At 43.1% G+C, this 27,577-nt stretch overlaps 1 protein-coding gene across 1 annotated transcript; it reads right to left on the bottom strand.

Moving 5' to 3' along the window:
* Positions 1-1,524: 1,524 nt before the first annotated feature.
* Positions 1,525-25,538, bottom strand: PROCA1 (protein interacting with cyclin A1). Its single transcript, XM_077299430.1, has 4 exons — positions 24,992-25,538; positions 19,483-19,615; positions 3,339-3,473; positions 1,525-2,400 (listed from the first exon to the last, which is right to left on the bottom strand). Exons 1-4 carry the CDS (start codon positions 25,425-25,427, stop codon positions 1,710-1,712), a joined length of 1,395 nt encoding a protein of 464 aa, XP_077155545.1. The 5' UTR covers positions 25,428-25,538; the 3' UTR covers positions 1,525-1,709.
* Between the last annotated feature and the right edge of the window lie 2,039 nt (positions 25,539-27,577).

Here is a 27,577-nt window from a genome sequence, read left to right as displayed (position 1 = left end):
CACTTTACAGTGCTAACTGCTGGTTGTCTTCCTTTTGTGAACTAGTTGGTCACTGTCATGCGTAATCTGTCTACTAGAGGCAGAGAGATCAAGATTGAAAGTGGGGAAGAGTGTGTATCTTTGTGTTCCTACTGTACTATCGAACTACATATATACATAATGAATTGGGCTTTCAGTTCAGTACATTAAAACCCTTAGACAATGGCCAGTGCAATTCATGCTAGTAATTGAGCAAACGGAAGTTTCAGAACCTATAGTGCTGACGGAAAGATGATTACAGGAACTGTCCATTCAAAAAGAATGAATGAATTTGTAGAGCAAGAGAATTGGGACAGTCAGTGGCCATATTAATCTGGTATATGCGCTAAAGACAGTTTACAGGGCTGTTCCTGTCTGAGACATTTGTGAAGGACGTGTGTGGGCCCCATTCCCAAGAAATAGATGCACCTCCCAGTATGGGAACCCTCCTAATAGACATTTACATCATATGCTGTCAATATGCCATACCTGTTACAAAGGAGAGCATCCCTTTTCAGTTTGTGGAGGTGAGGGCAAAATAACCATGCATTTCTACAGGTTTTGTCTGAAAGCGCAGGTATACTTTAAAGAGTGTAAAAAAAAAGTTGAGTTAAATGCCTTGAAAATAAACTCTGAGCTCCACGAATTATGGCTCTCTATTCTGTTTTGCATTGCATCATTCCATTGCAGAGATATTCACATGTGTTGCATTTGGGGAGCAGTATGTGAAATCTCTACTTGAAGTCCAACTGAGTGTTTCTTCAGAGTCTTCTCTGGGGGCATGCACTTTCACTCTTCCCTTCCAGACACTGCCAATCACAGCTCAGCAGCTGCTCTGGCAATCTAGCAGTATTGAGTTGTGATTGGTAGTGTCTGGTAGGGAAGGGTGAAAGCGTGCACCCCTAGAGAAAACTCTGAAGAAATGCCCAGTTGGACTGCAAGCTGAGATTTCACATACTGTGCTCCAAGAGCAATAAATAATGAATATATGTGCAATGGTTTGATGCAGCACAAAATGGAAAAGAGCATCAGAATCAGGGGAGCCCAAGGATTTTTTCAGGACATGTGACTCATTTTTTGAGCAACTGACAGGTCCTCTTTAAGACTTTTTTTTTGCATATCTTGATTGAGATGGGCCATGAATGCACACTCTTTTCTTTATTACAGGGTATGAGTGTTGAAAAAATGTTGGCATATTCTGTGCTTTTCTGAGAGGTGTCCCAAAAGTTGAACCTCAACCTGTCAGACATTTATGCATACACAACTGATATGCCATAAATGAGCCATATGACTAGAGGGGAGGGGGGGTTGCACAGTCCCTTGTCTGTTTGGAGCAGAAAAGTTTGTGCACTCCTGATCTTGTGTGTAGTTATGTCCATTGGTAGTGTACTATAGTGTAATGTATAGTTATTTTCTATTTTAATGCATCCCTATTCACATTTTTCGTCTAATAGTACCATCATAATATTATAGTGATTGCGATATTGAGGAATGGCACACTGCAGCCCATTGAAAAAATCTTAATTTATATGTTATTATATGCAAGCAGCAGATTTGTATTATTTGCTCTCATGTGATGCACGGAAGTATTTGAGACTTGTTTAGCAGCAGAAGGTTAATGTTATTATTTTGCACTTTTAATTGTTAATGTACAGAGACAAAGTGGAGTAATACATTGCAGATCATTGTCACTAAATGCCTGCTGGAACGCATGGCGCTTTCTTGGGTTTCTTCCTTCTTTCTTTTCTTCCCTTTCCATCTTTCCTGTTTTTCCTTTTAGGGTTTTCAATGCAAGGTTTCATTTCTTGTGGAAGTGATGTTGTCACACCTTTGAACACTTCATGCTTGATGGTGGGCACAATAGTAGTAGTTACAGAGTCTACGTTTCTTATAGGTTCATCATTAAGTATATCATTGAATGGATCCTGTCTATGTCCTATGTCCAGCATGGAGTCCAGTGATGTGTTTGCCACAGACACTCTCTCATTTTTGACAATCTCCTCACCCCAGATGTCTTTGGAAGGGGATTTGATGTTTTCTTTATTGAGCCAATTCTTCCTTTTACCTTTAAGACCTTTTCCCTTTTTGTTCTTTTTCTCTTTCTGCTTTATTTTGTCTTTCTTCTTCTTCTTTGTAGTGTTCTTTGTGGTGGACGGATCAGGGGAAGTAGTTGGGCTCATTGTCACCATGATCTTCAGGAGATCCTCAGTAGCTTGCATAACTTGTCCCAGTGTTGGTTGTCCTGGTGGTAGCTCCAAAGATGGCTGTTGAGTAGAGTCTTTGTCTTTGGGCTTTACGGGCTTATCTATAAGATTTCCTCCATAATCATAGAGTCCAGACTCTCTGAGAACAGCAAGTGTTTCATTTTTGTACTTTTTACACCTGGAAGAAAAGCACTGTAAATATTGTAGCCTAGAACCACTAAAATAACACCTACATGTTTAAAGAGAATGTCCGCCCACAAGATATTGATGACCTGTATGTAGAATAGGTCATCCATATCAGATTGATGAGGTTCCGACACCTAGTACTCCTCGCCAATCAGCAGTTATGTTTTTGGGCTACCACTGACAGGTGTTGCACACGCCAGTCTTAGTGAACAGGCTCTCTAATTACATGTTTTGCTGCCAAGAGTTGCAAAAGCAGGTCAAGAAAGGAAAAAAGAAAAATTAATTTGGCCCATATTTATGAATTGCTTGTGCCATTTTGATGAATTTGGCGACAAAAGTGTCAACTAATATCACGAGACACAAAAGGAAAGTGAGGCTACTTTCACACTAGCGTCGGGCTCGGCCCGTCGCCGTGCGTCGGGCCGAGGTCCCCGACGCTAGCGTTGTCCCCGCCGCACAACGGGGGCAGCGGATGCATTTTTCCCACGCATCCGCTGCCCCATTGTGAGGTGCGGGGAAGTGCGGAAAGGTGTGGGCGGAGTTCCGGCCGCGCATGCGCGGTCAGAAAAAGCGGACCGTCGGGAGCAAAAAACGTTACATGTAAGGTTTTTTTTTCCCGACGGTCCGCTACCACACGCCCAAGCGTCGCAAAACGGACGCGACGTTTGGCAATGCGTCGCAAATGCGTCGCTAATGTTAGTCTATGACGAAAAAACGCATCCAGCAAGAACTTTTGCTGGATGCGTATTTTCGGCAAAACGACGCATTTGCGACGTATTGCAGTTAACGCTAGTGTGAAACTAGCCTGACTTAAAAAAAAACGAGAAATGATGAATCGCGGCCTAAATTGCTTCACATTGACCATTGGTTCCTAGTATTGTCTTAAAATACTTCTGTGATAGCATAAAGTAGAGACAGCCGATTACTTACCAACCATACCAATATCGCTCCACACACTGCTCCTTATATGTGAATTCAAAGCACTGCACCTGGATGACATTAAAGAAGGCTTGTCCCACAACCCTGGACGCGGTATCATTCACCTTTCGAAGACAGTCTTTAAAGCTAAAAACACAAAAGTAATAGAATATGTCAATAACAATAGTCTTGGAAGAGGTTATGCCATAAATAGCATTTATCACCAACAAGATAGATGATACATGTATGATTGCTTGCAGGTCCATCTCCAGGTCTCTGTTTGCCCCTTGGCGAAAGTCTCAGTGGGCCCCTTTAACATATGTATACTGGACCCCATATATTGCTCGATTAAGTATAACGGGCCTCATATAGTGCTCCATTCAGTATAACGGGCCCCATATATTGCTCTATTCAGTATAACGGGCCCCATATATTGCTCCATTCAGTATAACGGGCCCCATATAGTGCTAAATTCAGTATAATGGGCCCCGTATAGTGCTCCATTCAGTATAATGGGCCCCGTATATTGCTCTATTCAGAATAATGGGTCCCAAATAGTGCTCCATTCAGTATAATGGGTGCCATATAGTGCTCCATACATTAAAAATAAACAAATACTCACATCTCACTGTTCCACTACTGCTCCGGTATTCTGACCCTCTGCACTGCTCGGCACACAAGGCGCGCTATAGTTTTGCACCATTTTATCTACTTGCTGGGACTGTACTATATGATGGTTCAATAAAGTATTTCTACACTGTGTTACCCTCACTCTGTATTATGAGTATTATTTTGTCCACGAGAAAGGAGTACAGTCGTTCGGTGCGATGAAACATGCAGTCTTTCTAAAGACAGCCAGGCCAGCGGACGAGAGCACCTGCAGCGCCCCAGAGTCCTGGTCGTTGCAGTACTGTGGCTCCGCCGCTAAGGGGGGCTATAGTACGTCTGTTGGCACTGAAGGAGTTCATCTGACCAGGTATCACATACACCAATACATTTCACAGTCGGGCCTCCAGGGGGAGCTAAGGGTGCTATTTATTAGGCCACTCCTCACCGTGTGGGTAAACTGGGGGTCAGGCAGGAAGTTAGTGGAGAAAGCTGACTGGGTTGGAACCAGGCAACACCCTGTGGCAGGGGGTGTTGTGGGGAAGATTCGGTAGGGTCCCTGTCAGGTTTGGGACCCTGACAGAGGCCTGGCAACAAGAAAGAAAGTCACGGGACCGTGCCTGCTCAGCATAGCGGCGGTGCCCTAAGAAAGGATCAGAAGCGAGATATATTGTGCTGAGTGAGAAACGAGATCAAAGCAAGAAGGAGAATACCAGTAGGAGTCGTGCTGTAAGACCGAGGCAACATCCTACTGAGGCGCACAACCGGCGGCCGGAACACCGAGGAAGTATTCATATATCTAGCTCCAAGCAATACTTCAAACCAATGGCAGGACAGTCAGTCACAGGCGGGCTGTCTCACCTAAATCACCTATGCAGACTTGGGGGGCAACCTGTGGAGAGGGGCGACTAGGGTCCCGGAAGAGCTCCGAGCCTACCCGTCATACGGGTGCGTCCCAACCATACCACCGGGAGGGACGGAAGATTAGCAGAACATCATCTAATCGAGTTGTGAGGGAACACGAGAAACAGACACAACAGTTGTGGGGACTATCCCGTAAGCACAGCAGGGGAGGACCACAACACATAGCGCTAGCAGGAAGGCACAGATTTCCACCTGCAAGGAGAACTCTGGAGGTGCCATCGGACCGGCCGGACTTGCGCAGCCTGGTGAACCGTATTCCGGACTGAGGACCCAGAGACCTTCAGTAAAGAGGTAAAGAGACTGCAACCTGGTGTCCTCGTTATTTACTGCACCGCACCACCACCACTATCTACATCTATCACTGTACGCCCCTCAGCAGGGTCACGGACCGGGTCTAGCCACCGTGACAACCCCAGAGCAGAGACTCAGAGGCCCGGTAGCGTGTGCCCCTTGGCCCTGCGGCAGTGGGGGCGCTACAACTTGGCGTCACAAACAGGATCTACTTAAGCCTGAAGAATCAGGTCATGTGTGCCTTGGAACTGTGATTTACTGTGCTTGGACTGTGACTTATTGCAAAGACTGTGGATTGTCACTTGCCGCCAAATGTTCGCGCCAAAACTGCCGCCATTACAGCGCTAAGGAGAGCGCAGGAGAAGAAGAAGGGCTTGGAAGTGGGCGTGAACAAGCTGAAGAGCGCGAAAGACAATGGCCGCCCAGTCTAAATATCTCGGCCCCTTGAGGACGTGTCCGTCAGCAGCCGAGATCCGCCTCCTGATCCTCAATGGTGGGCAGAGACAGAGAAAACGAAACCGCCCACGAAGGAGAGAGCGGGAAAAGGACCAGGAAGAGGAGGTGAGCGACATGGAGGACGCCATGGCGAGTCACCCGGAGCCGGAGCGTGGGGTCAGAGCCGAGGACTCCCCCAGCTACCCAGAGAGGCACCGCAGCCAGACCTCCACAGTTGACGCTGACCTCCTGCAGACCGGAGCAGACGAGCTGATCCACCAACTCCTGCAGACGCAGCCGAGCACTGAGGCCGGGTGGAAGAAGACCATCATCGGGAGCCTCGCCAGACGTCTGTCGGCAGCCTCGTCTGGTCCGGAGCAGGAAAGAAGTTCCAGCGCTCTGAAGCTGGAAAGCAGGGCCCTGCCGGAAAGCGGGATGCTGCAAGCCGAGATGACAACATTGCAGCACAAGGCCCCGCAACCAGCGTTCCAGACCCCAGCGGAGACGGAGCAGACCGGCACCGGAGGGACCGCATCTGAAGCAGGTATGAAGGACGACCCTGCCCTGACAACCGACATCCCCCCAGTGGCTGCTAGTGCCACAGCTGCTGACTCCGTTCTAGTGACTGATCTTGCAGCAGCCGCTACCTCTGCTGCAGCAAATGCCCATACTCAAGCTGCGCAGACCTCCATCGCTGCGCATGATTTAACTGTACATGAAAGACGGATTAACGGCGTTTGTCCAGCACTGGGTGTAACCCTGGATCTCACTTTTCCCAGGCCAAGAAGGGTTAAGTGCCAGGTGCAGCCCTGGAAGCCGTCCCACTAAACCTCGGAAACCTGAACATGTAAATAGTTAACTGTTTCTACTGTTTTGCTGCTAAAACCCGTTTAGGGTTACTCTTAAAGGGATCCCTTTGTTGACCCGGGATCCCTATTACTTTTTGTTTGTTTTCCACTTTGTTGCACAAGTTATCAAAAACTGCTGAATCATGAACAATGCATGATACAAACTTCTTGTATATAGTTTGCACCTTCTTAAAGGTGCTTTCTACTGTTTTTTTCACAAAAACGGGACTCTTTGCGAAGAAACTGTTCCTGGAAACAGCATTGGAGTCCTTACTGTGAACAGACTTGCAGCTTGAGAAGTTGCACTACCTTATAAAGACTTGGTCCCCTCTTAAAGGGGATGTCAACGTATTGCGCTTATGAACCGTATTGCCTTAAGACAGTTGGGTGGCAATAATGTCTCAAAAAGAAAAAGTAATAATGCTGATATGTAAGAGTTAAATGTAACTAACTAGTTAATTGTGAGGAATGTTGATAATGTTGATGGAAGAATGAGGACAGGAAGTGAACCCGTAGGGGTTAGTGGTGAGTCCTCTTAGGAGTCATAAAGGGATGGCTCAGTGATCTTAAACCGAAGGAAAATGATATGTTCTATACTGTGTATAGTTGGGGAAGGACAGTAGGCCCGGGCAGAAAGGGGCGGTCCTGTAATAGAAAGGAGAGGCAGTAGGTCTGGAGCCGTTAGGACAGGCGGTCCTGCAGACATAAAGTAGGAGAATGTAGCACAGTTGCTTAAGCCTTATAATGTGTTATAAGAAGGTCTTTAGTGGATTCAGAGTGTACATCCTTAAAGGCAATGTTGAATTAATGTTTAAAATTTTGCACTTAGTAGAATACCCGGTTGGGTAAGAAAAGTTATTTGAAAGTATTTAACCATGTTTGTAACGTTTAAGTGTCCTCACCTCCCATAAAGGGAAGCTCTGTTCAAATATGCTTATTGTTATTGCACTCACAAAAATTGTATGTCTTTTTGCTGACATGTATTGTTGCTTTCTTCCCAGTCCCGGAGTACTGGATACTGGATTTAACCGGGGGGGAGTGCAGCGCCCCAGAGTCCTGGTCGTTGCAGTACTGTGGCTCCGCCGCTAAGGGGGGCTATGGTACGTCTGTTGGCACTGAAGGAGTTCATCTGACCAGGTATCACATACACCAATACATTTCACAGTCGGGCCTCCAGGGGGATCTAAGGGTGCTATTTATTAGGCCACTCCTCACCGTGTGGGTAAACTGGGGGTCAGGCAGGAAGTTAGTGGAGAAAGCTGACTGGGTTGGAACCAGGCAACACCCTGTGGCAGGGGGTGTTGTGGGGAAGATTCGGTAGGGTCCCTGTCAGGTTTGGGACCCTGACAGAGGCCTGGCAACAAGAAAGAACGTCACGGGACCGTGCCTGCTCAGCATAGCGGCGGTGCCCTAAGAAAGGATCAGAAGCGAGATATATTGTGCTGAGTGAGAAACGAGATCAAAACAAGAAGGAGAATACCAGTAGGAGTCGTGCTGTAAGACCGAGGCAACATCCTACTGAGGCGCACAACCGGCGGCCGGAACGCCGAGGAAGTATTCATATATCTAGCTCCAAGCAATACTTCAAACCAACGGCAGGACAGTCAGTCACAGGCGGGCTGTCTCACCTAAATCACCTATGCAGACTTGGGGGGCAACCTGTGGAGAGGGGTGACTCTAGGGTCCCGGAAGAGCTCCGAGCCTACCCGTCATACGGGTGCGTCCCAACCATACCACCGGGAGGGACGGAGGATTAGCAGAACATCATCTAATCGAGTTGTTGTGAGGGAACACGAGAAACAGACACAACAGTTGTGGGGACTATCCCGTAAGCACAGCAGGGGAGGACCACAACACATAGCGCTAGCAGGAAGGCACAGATTTCCACCTGCAAGGAGAACTCTGGAGGTGCCATCGGACCGGCCAGACTTGCGCAGCCTGGTGAACCGTATTCCGGACTGAGGACCCAGAGACCTTCAGTAAAGAGGTAAAGAGACTGCAACCTGGTGTCCTCATTATTTACTGCACCGCACCACCACCACTATCTACATCTATCACTGTACGCCCCTCAGCAGGGTCACGGACCGGGTCTAGCCACCGTGACAACCCCAGAGCAGAGACTCAGAGGCCCGGTACCGGGTGCCCCTCGGCCCTGCGGCAGTGGGGGCGCTACACACCCACTGACCTTCGTGTCTCTACAGACGTCATTGCACCCTATGCGCTGAGACATCACAGAGCTCAGACTCAGAGGTGGAGTTTTCAACTGTATTGACATCCAGTATGCCAAAATACATTAATGTACCATGCGCTGGCACAGTGTCCCCCTGGCTCATGACCTCGTAGTGTCCGCGTGGTCTGCCACCATTGGTGGTACGCCACTGAGTGGGCTTCCTCCTATTTGTTCAGGGCTCCGGCACTGATTGCTGGGGTTTCCAAAGTCCCCTGGGTGGTTTGAACGGTAGTGTGAAAATGCCTTTTGTGTATTGTTAGAAAACCACATCCCTCATAACAATATACAGATCTTATGACACCCCCCACTATCCTTAACCCCTTAGTGACAGAGCCAATTTTGTCTTTAATGACCAGGCCAATTTTTACAATTCTAACCACTGTCACTTTATGAGGTTATAGTTCTGGAACACTTCAACGTATCCCTCTGATCCTGAGACTGTTTTTTTCGTGACATATTGTACTTCATACAAAATAGATCAATGGCCAAACTTATCTGTGCTAAAAAACAAGGAAATGTGAAATATGTGAAATGTGAATAGCATACTGGCTTATGAACTTTATGAACAAACACATGAGATTTTTAGCACAAGATTTGCAAACGTTGTGAGCCCATTCAACAAAACGTCAAGGTAATCTCAGATCGAATGGGTAACTACACTGACTGTCTGGTGTGAACACTTACCTATGGTATCTGAGCTGAATGCCTAATGTGAACACTTACTTATGGCTAATGACAGGATAAAGCCTACTTATATAGGAGGCTCAGAACCAATTGTGTTGAGATGTAATTAAAACATGGAGAAAGGCAGGGCGTTCGAGTCAGAAAATAGTATATAGTAAAATAGATCAACTGACCGAACAATATATATATATATATATATATATATATATATATATATATATATATATATATATATATATATATATATATATATATATATATAAATAGTTTGTAGCCACATATTTCACATTTCCTTGTTTTTTAGCACAGATAAGTTTGGCCATTGATCTATTTTGTATTTGACTTTTTTTGGCTACAAACTATTTATATATATATATATATATATTGTTCGGTCAGTTGATCTATTTTACTATATACTATTTTCTGACTTGAACGCCCTGCCCTTCTCCATGTTTTAATTACATCTCAACACAATTGGTTCTGAGCCTCCTATATAAGTAGGCTTTATCCTGTCATTAGCCATAAGTAAGTGTTCACATTAGGCAGTCAGCTCAGATACCATAGGTAAGTGTTCACACCAGACAGTCAGTGTAGTTACCCATTCGATCTGAGATTACCTTGACGTTTTGGTGAATGGGCTCACAACGTTTGCAAATCTTGTGCTAAAAATCTCATGTGTTTGTTCATAAAGTTCATAAGCCAGTATGCTATTCACATTTCACATATTTCACATTTCCTTGTTTTTTAGCACAGATAAGTTTGGCCATTGATCTATTCTGTATTTGACTTTTTTTGGCTACAAACTATTTATATATATATATATATATATATTGTTCGGTCATATTGTACTTCATGTTAGTGGTAAATTTTCTTCTATATGACTTGCGTATATTTATGAAAAAAATGGAAATTTGGCAAACATTTTGTAGATTTTGCAATGTTCAAACTTTAAATTTTTGTGCTCTTAAATCAGAGAGTTTTGTCACACAAAATAGTTAATTAATAACATTTCCCACATGCCTGCTTTACGTCAGCACAATTTTGGAAACATAATTTTTGTTAGAAAGTTATAAGGATTAAAAGTTGACCAGCGATTTCTCTTTTTTTCCAACAAAATTTACAAAATCATTTTTTTTAGGGACCACCTCACATTTGAAGTGACTTTGGGGGATCAAAATGACAGAAAATACACAAAAGTGACACCATTCTAAAAACTGCACTCCTCAATGTGCTCAAAACCACATTCGAGAAGTTTATTACCCCTTCAGGTGTTTCACGAGAACTAAAGCAATGTGGAAGGAAAAAATTAACATTTTACTTTTTCACAAAAAAATTTCTTTAGAACCAAAATTTTTATTTTCACAAGGGTATCGGAAGAAAATGGACCACAAAATTTGTTGTGCAATTTCTCAAGAGTACGCCGATACCCCACATGTAGGAGAAAGCCACTGTTTGGGCGCATGGCAGGGCTCAGAAGGGAGGGAGCACCGTATGACTTTTTGAACACAAAATTGGCTGGAATCAATGATGGGTGCCATGTCGCGTTTGGAGACCCCTGATGTACTTAAACAGTGGAAACCCCCAACTCTAACTCCAACCCTAACACAGCCCTACCCCTGACCCTAATCCCAACCCTAACCACAACTCCAAAACCCCAACGGTAAACCCAACACAACTGCATCCCCAACACAACCGTAACCCCAACACAACAACCCTAAACCCAACATAACCCTAACCCTAGACCCAACCCTAACTCTAGCCCAACACTAACCCTAGCTCTAACCTCAACCCTAACCTTAGCCCCAACCCTAACTTTAGCCCAACTCACTTTAGCCCAACTCTAATGGAAGAATGGAAATAAATACAATTTTTTTATTTTATTACTTTTACCTAACTAAGGCTAGGTTCACATTGCGTTAGGGCAATCCATTTAGCGCTAGCGCTAGCGGATTGCGCTAACGCAATGTATTTGTAGTGGCCGCGTTTAGGGGTCGCGCTAACGTCCCCGCTCTCGCAGATCCCCGATCTGCGAGAGCAGGGAACGGACCTCGGGCGCGGCGCGGATGCTGCAAGCAGTGTCCGAGGCGCTCTACAAAAGAACGGCACATCGCTAGCGCGAGCCGAAAAAGGCACGCGCTAGCGATGCGCTGCAGGCGAAATTTACATTGCTGTCAATGGGTGCGCTAACAGACCCGTTGCACGGCGTTAATTGCGAAATTTTCGCCGTGCAACGCTGTCCGTTAGCGACCACCCACTAACGCAATGTGAACCTAGCCTAAGGGGGTGATAAAGGGGGGGTTTGATTTACTATTTTTTATTTTTTATTTTGATCACTGTAAGTCTTTCACAGTGATCAAAATGAACCAATAGGAAAAATCTCCTATTGTTCCCAGGTGCCGGCTGGCAGATCTCGGTGGGTGCACTGCGCATGTGCCCACCATTTTCTTCCAGGAAGAAGATGCCAGGTCCTGGAGACAGAGCCAGAGGGTCCAGGATACTGGAGGTACCAGGGGAGGCTCAGGGGACCACATTTCTCTCTGGTATGCTAGATCAAATCAGAGGAGTGTCGTTAAAAAGTGGCACTGAGGAATAAGTACCCTTAACTGCCACCGTTAAAAGGCGTATCAGCGGTCATTAAGGGGTTAAAGTAGATCTATCAGAATAATTCACAATACAAGCTGCACATTTATTAAACAGAACTCTGAGACTTGATAAGAATGATGTGTTTACTTTGATTATTTATGTCAGAATAGCTATATAATCCTTAATGAAAATTTCACCGAAATCGCCTCTTACCTAGCCTGGTAACCTGCTTCTTAACCCACCTGCTGCTGAGGTCTCACACTACTCAGTACAAGCTGCAGCTGTCAGTCAGGTTGGGTGCGTGGAGACTAAATACACTTGGATTAATGAACTATTTCATTATTGGGCTGGACTTAAAAATGCTCGTCTCTAATCTAACAGGATACTAAAATCATTTTGAAGTTTATTTTATTGTAAATACACAAGCATCATCAGATCTAAATCTGGTCACAGATCCATTTTGAGAACCCATTGGATAGATTCCCTCCATCTCCATCACATAATGCGTATGGGATATATTGTGGCAGCAGAACATAATACATTTCCTAAATTTTCTTAAACTTGGCTTACATAGATGCAATTCAGGTGACCTTCAGATTTTACAACATAACTGAATATTTCCCATTATAATGTTTTTTTTATTTTCCTTTTTACAAAAGTGTTTCGAGCATGGAAAATTAGAAAGAAAAATAAAACTTTATGGTCGGCTCATCTACCACTTGAGAGTAGGACTGTAGTAAGGCGGTGCATAGAAAAGTTGGGCAGGATCCCAGCTGTATTCAATGAAGGTAAAGATGAAGATAAAAGCATTGTAATCATAGACTATGAGCGGACAATGGGTGAGAAGCGCGCAGGACGAAGTGTTTCTCTTTCATTATCTGTGCTTCTTAAGACGAAGTAATAAATCTCCACTTTTACATAGGTGCTGGATTACAATGTTTTTAGCTTCATCTTTACCTTCATCAGAAGTGTTTGAATGTTTTCTTTCACACGGATCCCATCTTTGGCCTCCTGTTTTTCCTATCATGTTTTGTTTCTTTTTTTTTTCATGTTAATTTTTGAAGGCTTTAAATTTTTTTTCATCAACTTCATTTTCCTACATAAACTTGGTCTATAAAATTGGAAGGAAGAGGTGATTTTTTTATTAAATTTTCAGTATAAACACTCCCCCTGTAAATAAAAAATAGGAACTTTTAACAGTAATCTAAATAAACAGCACCCCTGAAAATGAGACAGACATGGTAAAATATGTCAGGGGGACACTCAGTAGGGGAGTTTTACCTAACCCCAAACTGTGCATTAGTATATATAAAGGCAACACGACCAGCCTCCACATCGTGCTGTTCTCTGATACCACAGACTGTAAATTGAGGGGTGGTACACATGCTCGACCACAGCTTCCTTCACGCTGTATATAATACCCCCTTTCTAATGATTGATCGAGGTTGAAGACAACAGACTCCACTGATCTACTAACTCTCACCTGTCTGGTGGGTAGGTGAAAAATTTTAGACTCTTCCCAACTGGAATACCCCATTAAGCATAAATTACAGTATAGCTATAGAATTCAGGATACAAAAGTCACATAAGGTCCTTTACTTTGTTCCATTAATAAAAGTTATATTTTATTAACGGAGAAGGCATTTAGTGCCTCTTGGTGACTGAATATATTATAGTGCACAAACTCATTGTTCAGTCTTACAATAAAGTGATAATATCACAGTTTAGGCATATGTTAAAGGGATTGTCCACTACTAGGACAACCCTTTCTTAAAATAAATGTTCGGCTCTGAAAAAATAATAAAGCCTACACTCACCTCCCGTGGCGGCTCCATTTCCGTGGTGTCGGCACTCCTGGTCCCGGGGCTGTGATGCCTTGGAATGACACATGATGCCGGAGCCCAATCAGCGCTGGTGTCACTGTCTGCGCTTTTAGACAAACTAAACATGAAGAGGCAGTCCGGGCTACAGCTGATCTCTGACTTCCTCTTCGTGTTAATTTTGACAGGAGGCGGGGACAGTGACCCCAGCTGTGATTGGGCGCTGGGTGTCACGTGTTACAACACCACATCACAACCCCGGGACCAGGAATGCCGACACCGCTGGAATGATGCCATCACTCTGTTCTTCTAAAATGCGACAGTGGCCTCAGATGTGTGCTTTGGATGATTAACATGTTGAAAACGTGCACATCTGCTAAGTACATGGAGTGATGCCAGAATCTTCTCTCTCAATATAGAGCAGTACATCTGTGAATTCTTGATACCATCAATGAAACGTAGCTTCCCGATACCAGCAGCGCTCATGCCACCACCATGTTTCTCTGTAGGCAACATGCATTTTGAGAAATTAAGTTAGAAAAATGCACGGTGCCTGCAGTGAAACAGGGTTGTGGCAGTGTCCTTATGTGGGGCTGCATGAAAGAGAGGTCTGAGGACACTGATCATTTTAATTTGGATCAAAACTGAAAAACTATATTTTTGTTGCCCATAGCAACCAAACAGAGGTCAAGTTTCTTTTTTTTTCTTTTCAGAATGATTTAAGCAGTGAAAGAGGATCTGTGAATGGTTGCGATTGGCAACAAAGACAGATTTATAAATGAGGACGATAGAGTTCAATGATTAAGACAAATCATGTTGTAAAAATAACCTAGAGGTTTAGATTATATTTCTTCTGGAATTGCAGTCTTAAAGGGGATCTGTCACTAGATGTCATAATTTGAACTGAATATATTATGAAATATCTCTTACACCTGATGAGGCTGGTATACTTACTCAGAAAATCCAAGTCAAAATGGGTGTATAATCCTTTTTGAAAGTTTTCTTGTACAATGTTAAAGTCCAGCTTTTGTTCAATTCATAATATGCTCATCTTAATATCAGGACTATTCAGCCATTCTGAAGTAAATTTTTCCAATTACACCAGCCTCATCAAGTCTAAGAGATCCATCTACTTGTTGTACATGCCACATAATCTGGGGGCAGCATGTTACAGAGCAGTCAACCACAAGAAGAACTATATATATATATATATATATATATATATATACACTCACCGGCCACTTTATTAGGTACACCATGCTAGTAACGGATTGGACCCCCTTTTGCCTTCAGAACTGCCTCAATTCTTCGTGGCATAGATTCAACAAGGTGCTGGAAGCATTCCTCAGAGATTTTGGTCCATATTGACATGATGGCATCACACAGTTGCCGCAGATTTGTCGGCTGCACATCCCAAAGATGCTCCATACAAGGCAGGATGGATCCATGCTTTCATGTTGTTTACGCCAAATTCTGACCCTACCATCCGAATGTCGCAGCAGAAATCGAGACTCATCAGACCAAGCAACGTTTTTCCAATCTTCTACTGTCCAATTTCGATGAGCTTGTACAAATTGTAGCCTCAGTTTCCTGTTCTTAGCTGAAAGGAGTGGTACCCGGTGTGGTCTTCTGCTGCTGTAGCCCATCTGCCTCAAAGTTCGACGCACTGTGCGTTCAGAGATGCTCTTAGGCCTACCTTGGTTGTAACGGGTGGCGATTTGAGTCACTGTTGCCTTTCTATCAGCTCGAACCAGTCTGCCCATTCTCCTCTGACCTCTGGCATCAACAAGGCATTCCTGCCCACAGAACTGCCGCTCACTGGATTTTTTTTCTTTTTCGGACCATTCTCTGTAAACCCTAGAGATGGTTGTGCGTGAAAATCCCAGTAGATCAGCAGTTTCTGAAATACTCAGACCAGCCCTTCTGGCACCAACAACCATGCCACGTTCAAAGGCACTCAAATCACCTTTCTTCCCCATACTGATGCTCGGTTTGAACTGCAGGAGATTGTCTTGACCATGTCTACATGCCTAAATGCACTGAGTTGCCGCCATGTGATTGGCTGATTAGAAATTAAGTGTTAACAAGAAGTTGGACAGGTGTACCTAATAAAGTGGCCGGTGAGTGTATATATATATATATATATATATATATATATATATATATATATATATATACATATATATATATATATATATATATATATATATATATATATATATTTTGTAAAACTAGTAAATTATTCATTAGTGCCTCTGCCCAGTCGGAGGCCTGTTCAGTGACTGGTAGGGTACCCAGTACTAGTGTGCATACAGATAGCTTGGCCAAGTCAAGAATGAACTGAGGTTTAAAGAACTAAAATACAAGTTTTTCTAATTATTTTTCCTCAAAAATTTATATCAATCTTCTCAGCTCATTTTGCTCTAAATTATGGCATCTGCAGATTTAACTTCATTTTTAACATGATTTTTTCCCTTTAATACAGTAGAAGAAACCTTCCCCAAGAAATACTTTTTATTTTTGTATTTTGTAGTCTCCAGTTTCTGCCCATCAAGTCTATACATCCAAGACAGTTTATGCCAGACACAATTCTTCCAGTCAAGGACCTGTCGCCTTATCCCTTTTCCCATTAGTCTCTCTCCATATTGTGTCCTTGTATATGGTGTCTTGTTTTGGGGTCCAGAGATGAAGTACTGCATTCCATTGATAAATAGGCATGAAGGTCACTATGACTGGTGGTCTCCATGAATAGTCAATATGGAAGAACAAAACAACTTGGCAACCATACTGCCTTAGGCTTCCTTCATATGTCCGTGTTTGCAGTACGTGTAGTATCTGTTTTTTTCATGCATGTCACACGTACTTATTATAACCTATGCTGCTGTGGACATGACCGTGTTTTCACATGAACCGTGTGTCCGTGTAAACCACATGGAGACATGTCCGTTTTTAACATGCAGCAAGGATGACAAGGTCCAATGCAAGTCTATGGTTCCATGAAAAACATGTGCCTTACGTATTTTACAATGAAAACTATATGAGAAGCTTTGTAATTTTGTTCTTTCTTTATCCATACCGGATAAGAATGGATGACACACTGATGGCACACTGGTGACACACTGATCCAAAATACTAATGACACCGGTACTGTTTTTCTGGTACTGTTTCTTATGCGAACGTGTGAAGGGGGCCGGAAAAAAACAGTACTGGTGTCATTAGTGTTTTGGATCAGTGTGCCATCGGTGTGTCCGTTTTTACATCAGTGTTTGCTCCGTGTGTCCATCTTTACCATTAGTGTTTCAACAGTGTTTTTCACAGATCAATAGAGAAATAAATACAATGGTTTGCGAAAGTACTCACCCCATTGGCATTTTTCGTGTTTTGCTACCTTGCAACCTACAATTTCACTGTTTTTTTTTTGAGGGTTTGCAAAGAACGTGCCTACAAGTGTGAACAATTGGTTTACTTTTTATTGTGAAGTAAACAACAAATAGGACAAAATAATTTAAATCTTCAGTGTGCATAACTATTCTCCTACCCTAAAGTCAGTACTTTGTAGAGCCTCCTTTCACACCAATTACAGCTGCAAGTCACTCTGGATAAGTCTGTATGAGCTTACCACATCTTGCCACTGGGATTTTTGCCCATTCCCCTGGTGAACAGCAATCTTCAAGTCTGACCAGAGATTCTCAATTGGATTAAGGTCTGGGCTTTGTCTAGATCACAAAAACATTTACACTGTTCCCCTTAAACCAATCGAGTGTTGCTTTAGCAGTATGCTTTGGGTCATTGTCTTGTTGGAAGGTGAACCTGCTCCCTAAACTCAAATCATTGACAGACTGGAAGAAGTTTTGCTCAAGAATATTCCTGTATTTCACACCATCCATCTTCCCTTGAACTATGATCATTTTCCCCCCGACCCTGCTGCTGAAAAATATCCTCACAGCATGATGCTGCCACCGCCATGTTTCACTTTGGGGATGGTGTTCTCCTGGTGATGAACTGTGCTGGTTTGGCGCCAAACGTAGCAGTTAACTTGATGGCCCAAAACTTCAATTTTGGTCTCAACTGACCACAGCACCTTCCTCCATATATTTGGGGAGTCTCAGACATGTTTTATTGTCAAACTCAATATGAGCCTTACAATTTTTGTATGTAAGTAAAAGCTTTTTTTTTCTGCCCACTCTTCCATAAAGACTACCTCTATGGAGTGTACAGCTTATTATGGTCATATGGACAGATTCTCCAGTCTCTGCTTGGGAACTCTGCAGCTCCTTGAGGGTTACCTTTGGTCTCTGTGCTGACTGTCTGATTAATACCCTCCTGAGAGTTTTGATGGGCATCCTTCTCTTGGCAGGTTTGTTGTGGTACCATGTTCTTTCCATTTGATGATAATGGATTTGATGGTGCCCCCGGGGGATCATCCGAGATTGGGATAATTTTTTATAACCCAACCCTGACTTGTACTTCTGAACTACTTTGTCCCTGACTTGTTTGGAGATCTCCTTGGTCTTCATGGTGTTATTTGGTTAGTGGTGCCTCTTGCTAATGGTGTTGCTGCCTCTCTGTCCTTTTATAAAAGGTAAAGTATATATACTGAAATACCATGTGACAATTAGATTGCACACAGGTGGACTTCCTGTCACTAAGCATGGTGCAACCAAGGGAACTGCTTGCACCAGAAATTTTTAGTTGCTTCATGGCAAAAGGGGTGAATACATATTAACATGTCAATTTTTAATTATTTGATCCCATAACTTTAATTTATGCCTATATTTTTCTCACTTCACTTCATCAACTTAGACTACATAAATTAAATTACAAAATATTTAAATACAGGTTGTAATTTAACAAAATAGGTAAAAAGCCAAGAGGGTGAATACTTTTGCAAGCCACAGTAAATGACAAAGCTTCTCTTATACTTTGCAATGTTAAACACTGAGGCCATCCATGTGCAGTACGTGTTTTTCATGGGCCCAAAAACTTGTATTGGCCCTTTTCATCCAGGCTGCCAGTAAAAAGCAGACATGTCTCTGTGTGTTTTGCACCATAGGTTATAATCGGTACATGCTGTATCCGTGGAAAAAACTAATGCAACACGTACGTGGAGCACGGATGTCTGAATGAGGCCTAATGTAGAGATAATATTCTAAATATTCTATACTCAAAAGCTCAGATCCATCAAGACTCTCGTTTTGCACAATAGTCTTGATGAACTATGTGCTGGAAAAGGGAAACAAAATTAATTACCAGGTGTACACATCTTAATGAATTTGTTGCATCATTTAACTGTCATGCGCCATCACCAGAAATTATCGCACATATTTGTCGTAATTTATGCTACAAATTTTGGCATAAATTATGATAAATTTGTCTGGCCACTCCCTGTCCAGCCCAAGCCTGTCCTTCTATTCAAAAAGTTAAAGCAGCCTACTGGGACTGTGCAAAAAAATTGCAAAAGTGTCAACATTTTTGCACAACTTTGCTTTGCGCCAATAATTTCTGATATTTCATGCAATTTTACCCCAGAAAACTGGTGAAAACTGCTTCATGAACTGGGGCCAAAGCAATTTCAGAAACCCAAAATCCACTACTGATATCCTATAGATTCTTCAGTTCTTGTCTGGTGCACATATCCCCACGGACACATCAGAAAATTGTTGCTGCAAAGTCTGCTACTCCCAATGCATGAAAGGTGAAAAAAGAAAGGTAAAAAGATACAGCCGGAAACTTACTTGTTGTCACACTGGCAATGACTGATGGTATGCCAGAGGAAGTTGCTGTAACCATAGCTGTAAGTAAAGGGATGGATGACATGTTCACAGTGATCGTGAGTCCTACAACATGAGTCTGTCTCCTTATGCTCACCTATATGATGACACGGATATAGAAGAAATTGAAAGATTAGCCCACATCACTGGATTATATGAATACAATGCATGGAACATTATTGCTACTCACCTGTCCTGGCTCCGGCGCTGGGCCTTGCTACCTTCTGTACTAGTAGGCACTGGATTACTCTGGTAACCCATCAAGCAGGAGCATAACTATCACAGTAGAGGAGGGTGCAACTGGGACCGGTCCCATGCGGGAGGGGAGCCCACTGGCACCAGCGCCTATTTCAGAAGGATATGCGTCAAGTTTAAGTGTATGGCGCAGAGACCCGATGGCTACCCACACTGCAATATACGCAACCGGCCAATCAGAGGCCAGCAGCTGATATCGGCATGCTAGTTATGGGCGGCGCATGGCAGTAAGTCATGCGCCACCCATGGCTGGCACATCGAAGCCAGCTGCAGGCTACAGAAGAGTGCGTTGCATGTTTATAGAGTCGAGGAAGGTAAGAAGAATTGTTTGTTTACTTTTCAATGTGTTGGAAAAGAGAGGCAGAACGGACATTATATAAAAAAGGGGCCGGGGATGGGGATATTATACCAGGAAGGAGTTCAGAATGGGGGTCAATATACCAGGATGGGGACATCATACCAGGATGGAGTAATTACATCAGAATGGGGGACATTATACGAAGATGGGGTGGCGTTATATCAAGAACGCGGTCATTATACCAGGAAGGGGAACTTTATGCCAGGGAGGGGTTCAGGATGGGGGACATTATACCAGGAAGGAGCTCAGGATGGGGGATATTATACTAGGAATGGGCCAGGATGGGGGACATTATACTATGAATGTAAATGGGCCAGGATGTGAGACATCATACCAGGAAGGGGTCCAGGATGGGGGACATTATTATAAGAAGGAGCCAGGTTATGGGATATTATTACAGAAGGATGCCAGGACAGGGGACATTATTAAGAGATGGAGCAAGACGGGTACGTTATTACATGAAGAGTGAGCACATATGTTTTTATAGGATCTAGAACGCTACAAGGGCCCATACATCTGACCAACATGCAGGTGGGGGCCTAGGTCCAAATTTTGCATTGGGCCCATTTGGACTCTAGCTATGCCACTGCCTGAAGCATCTTTGATGTCCTCACCAAAGGCTTTTGAAGGCAATCTCAGGCAGTTATGAGTTGCCTGATTATTCAGGAAGTATAGCACAATGCACCAAGTGCTTTTGCAGGAATTAGCCTCATCTTCGTTTCGGCTCTGCTCCAGTCACATCTCTTATTATCCGCCCTGCAATTCCTGTCTGCTTACCAGTATCCAACTATTTCCTAGCTCTGTCCAGTGAATCCTATTAATATTGGTATCTCAGCTCTTCTGCGTCAAGCTACTAGATACCAACTTGTCTCTGATAATGAGTTCTTCTCAATCAAGCTGCCAGCTCAAACTAATTTCTGATATCACCACTGGTAGGTGGTGTCGCCAAGTGGGGTCAGAAAATGTATTCAAATTTATGTTGAAAAAGTGGCAGAAATTATACAGTAATTTACAATAGACCCTGACTTGAGTACATTTCTAACATTGGCGAACAGCAGCTGAAACATGCCAAATTCATCAGCAGGCACAGGCGTCTTAATGAATTTGGCACATCCATACTGCATGCCAGTCTTAATGGATCTTGGCCAAAGCATTTCATGTTCTTTTCAGTTTCCAAATGCTGACTGAATAAGAACTGACAATCCTTACGCATACAGTCACACACATTTTAATTCTGTAAGAAGCTGCTGACAAAGTCACATAACTTTAAAAATGTCATACTGCAATCCGCCAACTCCACAAATTTCTCTTTCTTGCCTAAAATGAAAAAAATAAAGCTAAATAAATTACCAGTGAGCCCTTACCTTGCCCTACTGAGTGGTTCAATGTCAATAGATGAGTGCCACAGCAGTATATCTACTGATAGGTTAAGTGGATAACACTAAATAATCTCACTCTAAAGGTACCTTCACACGAAGCGACGCTGCAGCGATAGCGACAACGATGCCGATCGCTGCAGCGTCGCTGTTTGATCGCTGGAGAGCTGTCACACAGACCGCTCTCCAGCGACCAACGATGCCGAGGTCCCCGGGTAACCAGGGTAAACATTGGGTTGCTAAGCGCAGGGCCGCGCTTAGTAACCCGATGTTTACCCTGGTTACCAGCGTAAAAGTAAAAAAAAACAAACAGTACATGCTCACCTGCGCGTCCCCCAGCGTCTGCTTCCTGACACTGACTGAGCTCCGGCCCTAACAGCACAGCGGTGACGTCACCGCTGTGCTTTCACTTTCACTTTAGGGCCGGCGCTCAGTCAGTGTCAGGAAGCAGACGCTGGGGGACGCACAGGTGAGCATGTACTGTTTGTTTTTTTTACTTTTACGCTGGTAACCAGGGTAAACATCGGGTTACTAAGCACGGCCCTGCGCTTGGTAACCCGATGTTTACCCTGGTTACCAGTGTAAAACATCGCTGGTATCGTTGCTTTTGCTTTCAAACACAACGATACACGGCGATCGGACGACCAAATAAAGTTCTGGACTTTATTCAGCGACCAGCGACATCACAGCAGGATCCTGATCGCTGCTGCGTGTCAAACTAAACGATATCGCTAGCGAGGACGCTGCAACGTCACGGATCGCTAGCGATATCGTTACAAAGTCGTTTCGTGTGAAGGTACCTTAAGTGCAGCTGACAAGGGGTGAGATACACAGGGTGATTCACTCGCTACTGTACTTGGAAAAATTGCTGTTACTACTAAAAGAGACGGTTGACCGTACTGAAATTTGGACTGTACGTACCTTGGTTCATGAGAAACTGATATTTTAAAGTGTTCAAAATGTCCACGATTCACAACTGAGCACGCCTGCATGCGCGGTGCCATATTGTTGAATGTGTTCCACAGTATGTCTGGGGTCATAGCCTGAATTTCTCGCTGTATGTTCTCTTGGAGTGCCTTTAATTTTCATGGCTCGTTAATGTACACCCGACCTTTCAAATGGCCCCCAAGGAAGAAGTCCAGTGGACATTTTCAGACGTCGTCTATCATGCCTATTCAGTAACGTTCCTGTATGTTCCAGCTTAATCACCAATGAGAAGAATACACGGTTTGAACAGCAGATTTCGACCTTCAAACTTCTTTAGAAACCTACTTTGGCACCTCTTTAAGGACTTAGTTTTCCAATAATTTTTCACAATGAAAACACGCTCCTCTAAACTGTATCTGAACATTGTTAACAAACGAAGAAGTAATTCGGCAGGAGCGAAATGCAAACATCACACATAAACTGAAGGTGTGCCGCAGGTCTATCTTGTAGTGGAGACGACTGGCGGGGCGAAGAGTAGGCAAGACCGTATTTCTCGTCGCTGTTGCTGAGGTTCATTGCACTTTCACTTCTCGTGAACCAAAGGATGTACAGTCCAAATTTCAGCGTGGTCGACGGTCTCTTTTAGAAGTAACAGCAGTTTTTCCAGGTAAAATAGCGAGTGAATCACCCTGAATTAGGCAGCAAGTGAAAAATTAATTTTCAAAGTTGATGTTTTAGGAGCAGGAAAAATGTGCAAGTGTAAGAATCTAAGCACCTTTGGCGAGGGTTACATTTTAATGACTAGACTACTGGGTCTTAGAAACTTCAAAATGGCAGGTCTTGTGGGATGTTCCAAAAATGAATTGGTTAATACCTACCAAAAGTGGCTCTAGGAAGGACAAGCAGTGAAACGAAGTCATGGATGCCGAAGACTCACTGATGTGTGTGGGAAGGAAAAACTTGTGTGACCATGTTCACCCCTTCATGTCAGCGATATCCTCCATGTATAATATTATCTCATCACACTACAAAAATGTATCAAGAATTGTTTGCGGAACATGACAAAGAGTCCAAAGTAGTGATCATAAGCAATCAGTTATCTGTGGGATGTATTGATAAATCGTGCCTGATCCATGGAGTCTTGGAGTCAGATACTAGGACACCTTCAGAAGTCTCGTCTATTACTCAGTGGGTCAGAGGAGAGTTGTCAGCACAAGACGCTCACAAGAAAAATCTGGTGGTTTACGTTTATAGCTGATGGGTGCATATATTCCGAATATTAAATGTATCAGTGTCTTATGGATCTTACCAGAATATTCTTCAATGTTTTGAATGTTATATGTGAATAATTGATATTACCAAATATAAATGGAAATTGCCATACATATAAGTATGGGAATGAACCTCAATGGGAGTGAGGAAATCCTTCCCAAAAATCACTTATAAAGAGCGTCAATCAATATCTCTGCACAAATATACTTTTGTGGAACATCTTGGGAATAGTTGTCCGGCACAATGAGGCAGCAGATGTCACCACAATGATTCTATAGAGTCATTTCGGAAATTAAGCTTTCTCCTATTTTCTCATGTTTCCTCTTTATTCAGTGTTTTGGCTACTGCCGTATATAATATTTGCACATACATACTATTAAAACAAGATTACCCACAATAATCCACTGTTATCTGCTGTGTGGGACAAATATTCCTTTCTCAGGGAAGTTCATAAAAACTAGTGGGAACATTTATCTACATATTTCAAATGCTTGTGTCTGTAATTCAGGGCTCTTTACAGAAAGTAACCTGATGGGAATGACTTGTAGGGAAAGGCAGTGTTCACGTCCATATGTGTTCATTCATTTTCTGCTTTTCTTATAAAGTTACTACACGCAATGTAATATTTGAAATTAGATTGCCAGATATGTCTTTATATTGAGTATTCCAGGGGTGTACATTCTAATCCACTGTGGTGCATAAATTACTGAATATTATACTAAAGATCAAGTCCTGCAGGAATGTACGCAGGGTAGGGTCAATCCTATCAATGCATTTATGAGTAGACTCTGAACCAGGAGCAGGTTCGTGGGACATAGTATAAGTAGCTGCAGGATAACTGAGTGTTAAGTATTTGAGCTGATTTCAATGAAATTTTTTTTTTCGCTGCTCATTTTAATGAGATTACAGACCTGTTTTGCACTAAACATTATTTTCTCATAAGTTTGCATCTTACATGTTTGGTTAATTTCTTGATGGAAACATGCTACATATGGAAATGCTTTCTCTTAGATGTGTCTAGATGGACCTCCATTATTGAGATTAATAGGTTAATTATTAATATGATATTATATGATTAATAATGATATTATATGATTAATAATTGAGGTCTCTGTGGACCACCTTTTTAATCATGATGAGGATATATTGCCTACCAATAATTACATTGTAGCAGGTTATGGTAGAACATTGTGCAGGACAGCTATGACTTATAGCAGAGCACACCTGGACCTCTCGCTTTCTCGGGTCATTGTACAATAGGTAGCCATAAGCCCAACCTTCTTACCTAGATCACTCTCTTTTTCAGCATTGTTTCCTGCTCCACACCATAGTGTTCCTGGGTAGGTGAAGCCCCTCTTGACTCTGACATGTTGTCCTGTGAATTCTCCTCTCTCTCTAGAGTTGTGTGCACTCAAGAAGATCAGACATGCCATCCTGGATTCTGTAAAACCTCCAAAGTCCCACACACCATCTTGATTTTTCCTCTGGCATTTGGAGAGGAAATCTCTAACAGTCTCAGCATCTTCATCCAGAGAGCATGACACCAGCTGCCTGCTCTTGTCCCAAACTGATGTCACCAGTTCTTCACCATCAGTCACCTGGTGCACAGAATGGTGGCCCTGAAAGGACAGCTGGGCACAGTCCCGCACACCCACATTGCTCTGATCACCAAGAGCCCCCAACACCCAACACACAAAGGCGCTTATTAAGATTGCCAGCATCTCCCCCCTCCCCAAGGTCTCCTGTGACTTCAGCACCACAATCAGGAGACAGCACCAGATCAGAGCAAAGTGCCTTTATAAGGGGACTTTGCAAGGTGGTCTGAGCACAGACATTTAGGAGGAGGGACTTGCAGATCAGTAATGTGCCTCTCTGTCCCTACATAAATCATTAGGATCTACCTCTTGTAATTCAGCAATTCTGGAAGTTAACTTGTGTGACTACTATGGGTCTGATCCAAAATCCTGGCAGATCAGATGACCACCCTCCCACATATATCTCATTCTCTATACAAGGGGATACGGCTCTATTCATCTATTGAGTCAGGAACCTGTTGTTTTGTTAGAGCTGAAAGCTGTAGAGCTACATTATCCTGGGTAGCTTTTATATAAGAATTAAGGTATGGAGATAATACTTAAAATTCATCTCAATTCCTGTAACTATTCCTTACATTCATTGCAGTACTCTGCTGCAGAACATCTTTTTTTAAGTTAAGTGGTAATCACAGCTTTTCCAAAGAACAAAGAATTATGAGATATAAAATCCCCGAGCAAACTGTAAAGAAAAATTATATACACACTCATTAGACGCAATTATAGAAAGCACCACATAGACAAAGATACAAGAGGGAAAAGTAGCAGATTTTCAGGACCTCTTTTTTAAATACAACTTGAATTTCTTCTACTTCAAGAGGGTCTGCAGCGTTAAAGTGTGTATAGGATTGCTAGTCACATTGTGTCCCCAAGTGGCCCCTACAGTGTGTCCTCGGCCTCGGCGCTGAAGTTAATTCTCTATACTGGCAGCTACAGGGTATTCATTGCTAACCACAGCCTCCCATTGTGAGCAAAAATGCCCATTGTCAAATCTCCCCAGCATGGTTGGAAATAGGATTGTGTGTGGTCGTGTACGACCAATTGCTGAATGGCATTACGCTCCCCAACTGTGAACTATCTATTGTATAGAAACCCCAACTGTGTCCAAGTTTGCAGCAGACCCAATGACTATAAGTTGTACAAATTATACTCGCCCGTCTCACAGGGCATTATCTGATCCATACTCATGCCTATCTCACATGTGCAAACTCGGAACAACTAATCCTCGGAACAATCTGAAAGCGTAAAGCCTTGTTCACATACGGCTTCTGTGAGGATTTAGGCCTGCATTCTGTTCTCTAGTCTAGTAAGAGGTGGTGGAGGAAAACGGGAGAATTACTGGAGAATCAGACAACATAGGCTTTGTTTGTAGTCTATACAAAATTGCCAGGCGCTAGCGCTAAATACTATGAAAGCGTTTAGTGAATGGCCTTCAAAATAAAGTGTTTCAAAGGAGAGTCATAAGATGAAAAAGACAACATTTACATCTGAGGAATTGCTCATGCATCAGACCGATTTTAGTGTTCGACTGCATTCTGTGGTTTTCACGGATAGCACTCGTATGTATGATATTCTATGGGGCTGTGCACATGTCCGATTTTTTTACTCGGACCGAGTTGTCTTTGGAAAAAATTGGAGACGTCCTGGTTTGATCCAAGTGTTGTATCAAAATCGGCAATGTGAGTCTATGAAAAAATCAAACCGCACTCACAATGACATCTAAGTGCGGTCCTATTGACAGAATGGAGAAGGTGCAGAAACTTTTTTTTTTCTTTCTTTCCACATCTGAGAAAAACTGATGACATTCTCTGATCGAAGTCTGATTAGAATAAGTGGACCATTTTTATCAGATGTGGAGAAAACGGTAATGTGAACCTACCTGAAGACGGACTCTACCTCGGATAATGCTATTTTTTAAGAAACACTTTTATACTATTTTTTTTAGACTATTTATACACTTTTATTCTATGTATTTAGTGCTAATGGCTGGTGTTTATATTTCTTTTTCTTTTATTTCTGTTTAACTATTCACCACTCTGAATAGCAAATTTCAAGCACCCGTTGGCCACCGTGGAGGCACCTACAGCTCCTACAAAAAGAACGTTCCTGGTTCTACTTGCTCTGGGAAGTTGGAGTGGCATTCCTAATTAAAGGTGGGGACCTCCACTACTTTCGCTCTATATATCTTTTTGTGTGATTTGTAGTATGCTATGTGCCACCCTCTGCTTTTTTGTCATTTCAAGTAGCCAGGAATAGATCTCTAACAAATAAACACATTA

This window comes from Ranitomeya variabilis, chromosome 3 (assembly GCF_051348905.1).
Source record: "Ranitomeya variabilis isolate aRanVar5 chromosome 3, aRanVar5.hap1, whole genome shotgun sequence".
NCBI lineage: Eukaryota > Metazoa > Chordata > Amphibia > Anura > Dendrobatidae > Ranitomeya > Ranitomeya variabilis.
The sequence above is the reverse complement of the archived record's forward strand: the minus strand, read 5'-3'. Positions and strand labels throughout refer to the sequence as shown.

Coding starts and splice junctions, on each gene's coding strand:
- PROCA1 (XM_077299430.1), bottom strand. CDS start 25,427: ATGCTGGCAATCTTAATAAGCGCCTTTGTGTGTTGGGTGTTGGGGGCT. Junction 3,474..19,482: donor CATTGCCAGTGTGACAACAA/GTAAGTTTCCGG, acceptor TTGTGTTTTTAG/CTTTAAAGACTGTCTTCGAA. Junction 2,401..3,338: donor GAGCGATATTGGTATGGTTG/GTAAGTAATCGG, acceptor CTTTTCTTCCAG/GTGTAAAAAGTACAAAAATG.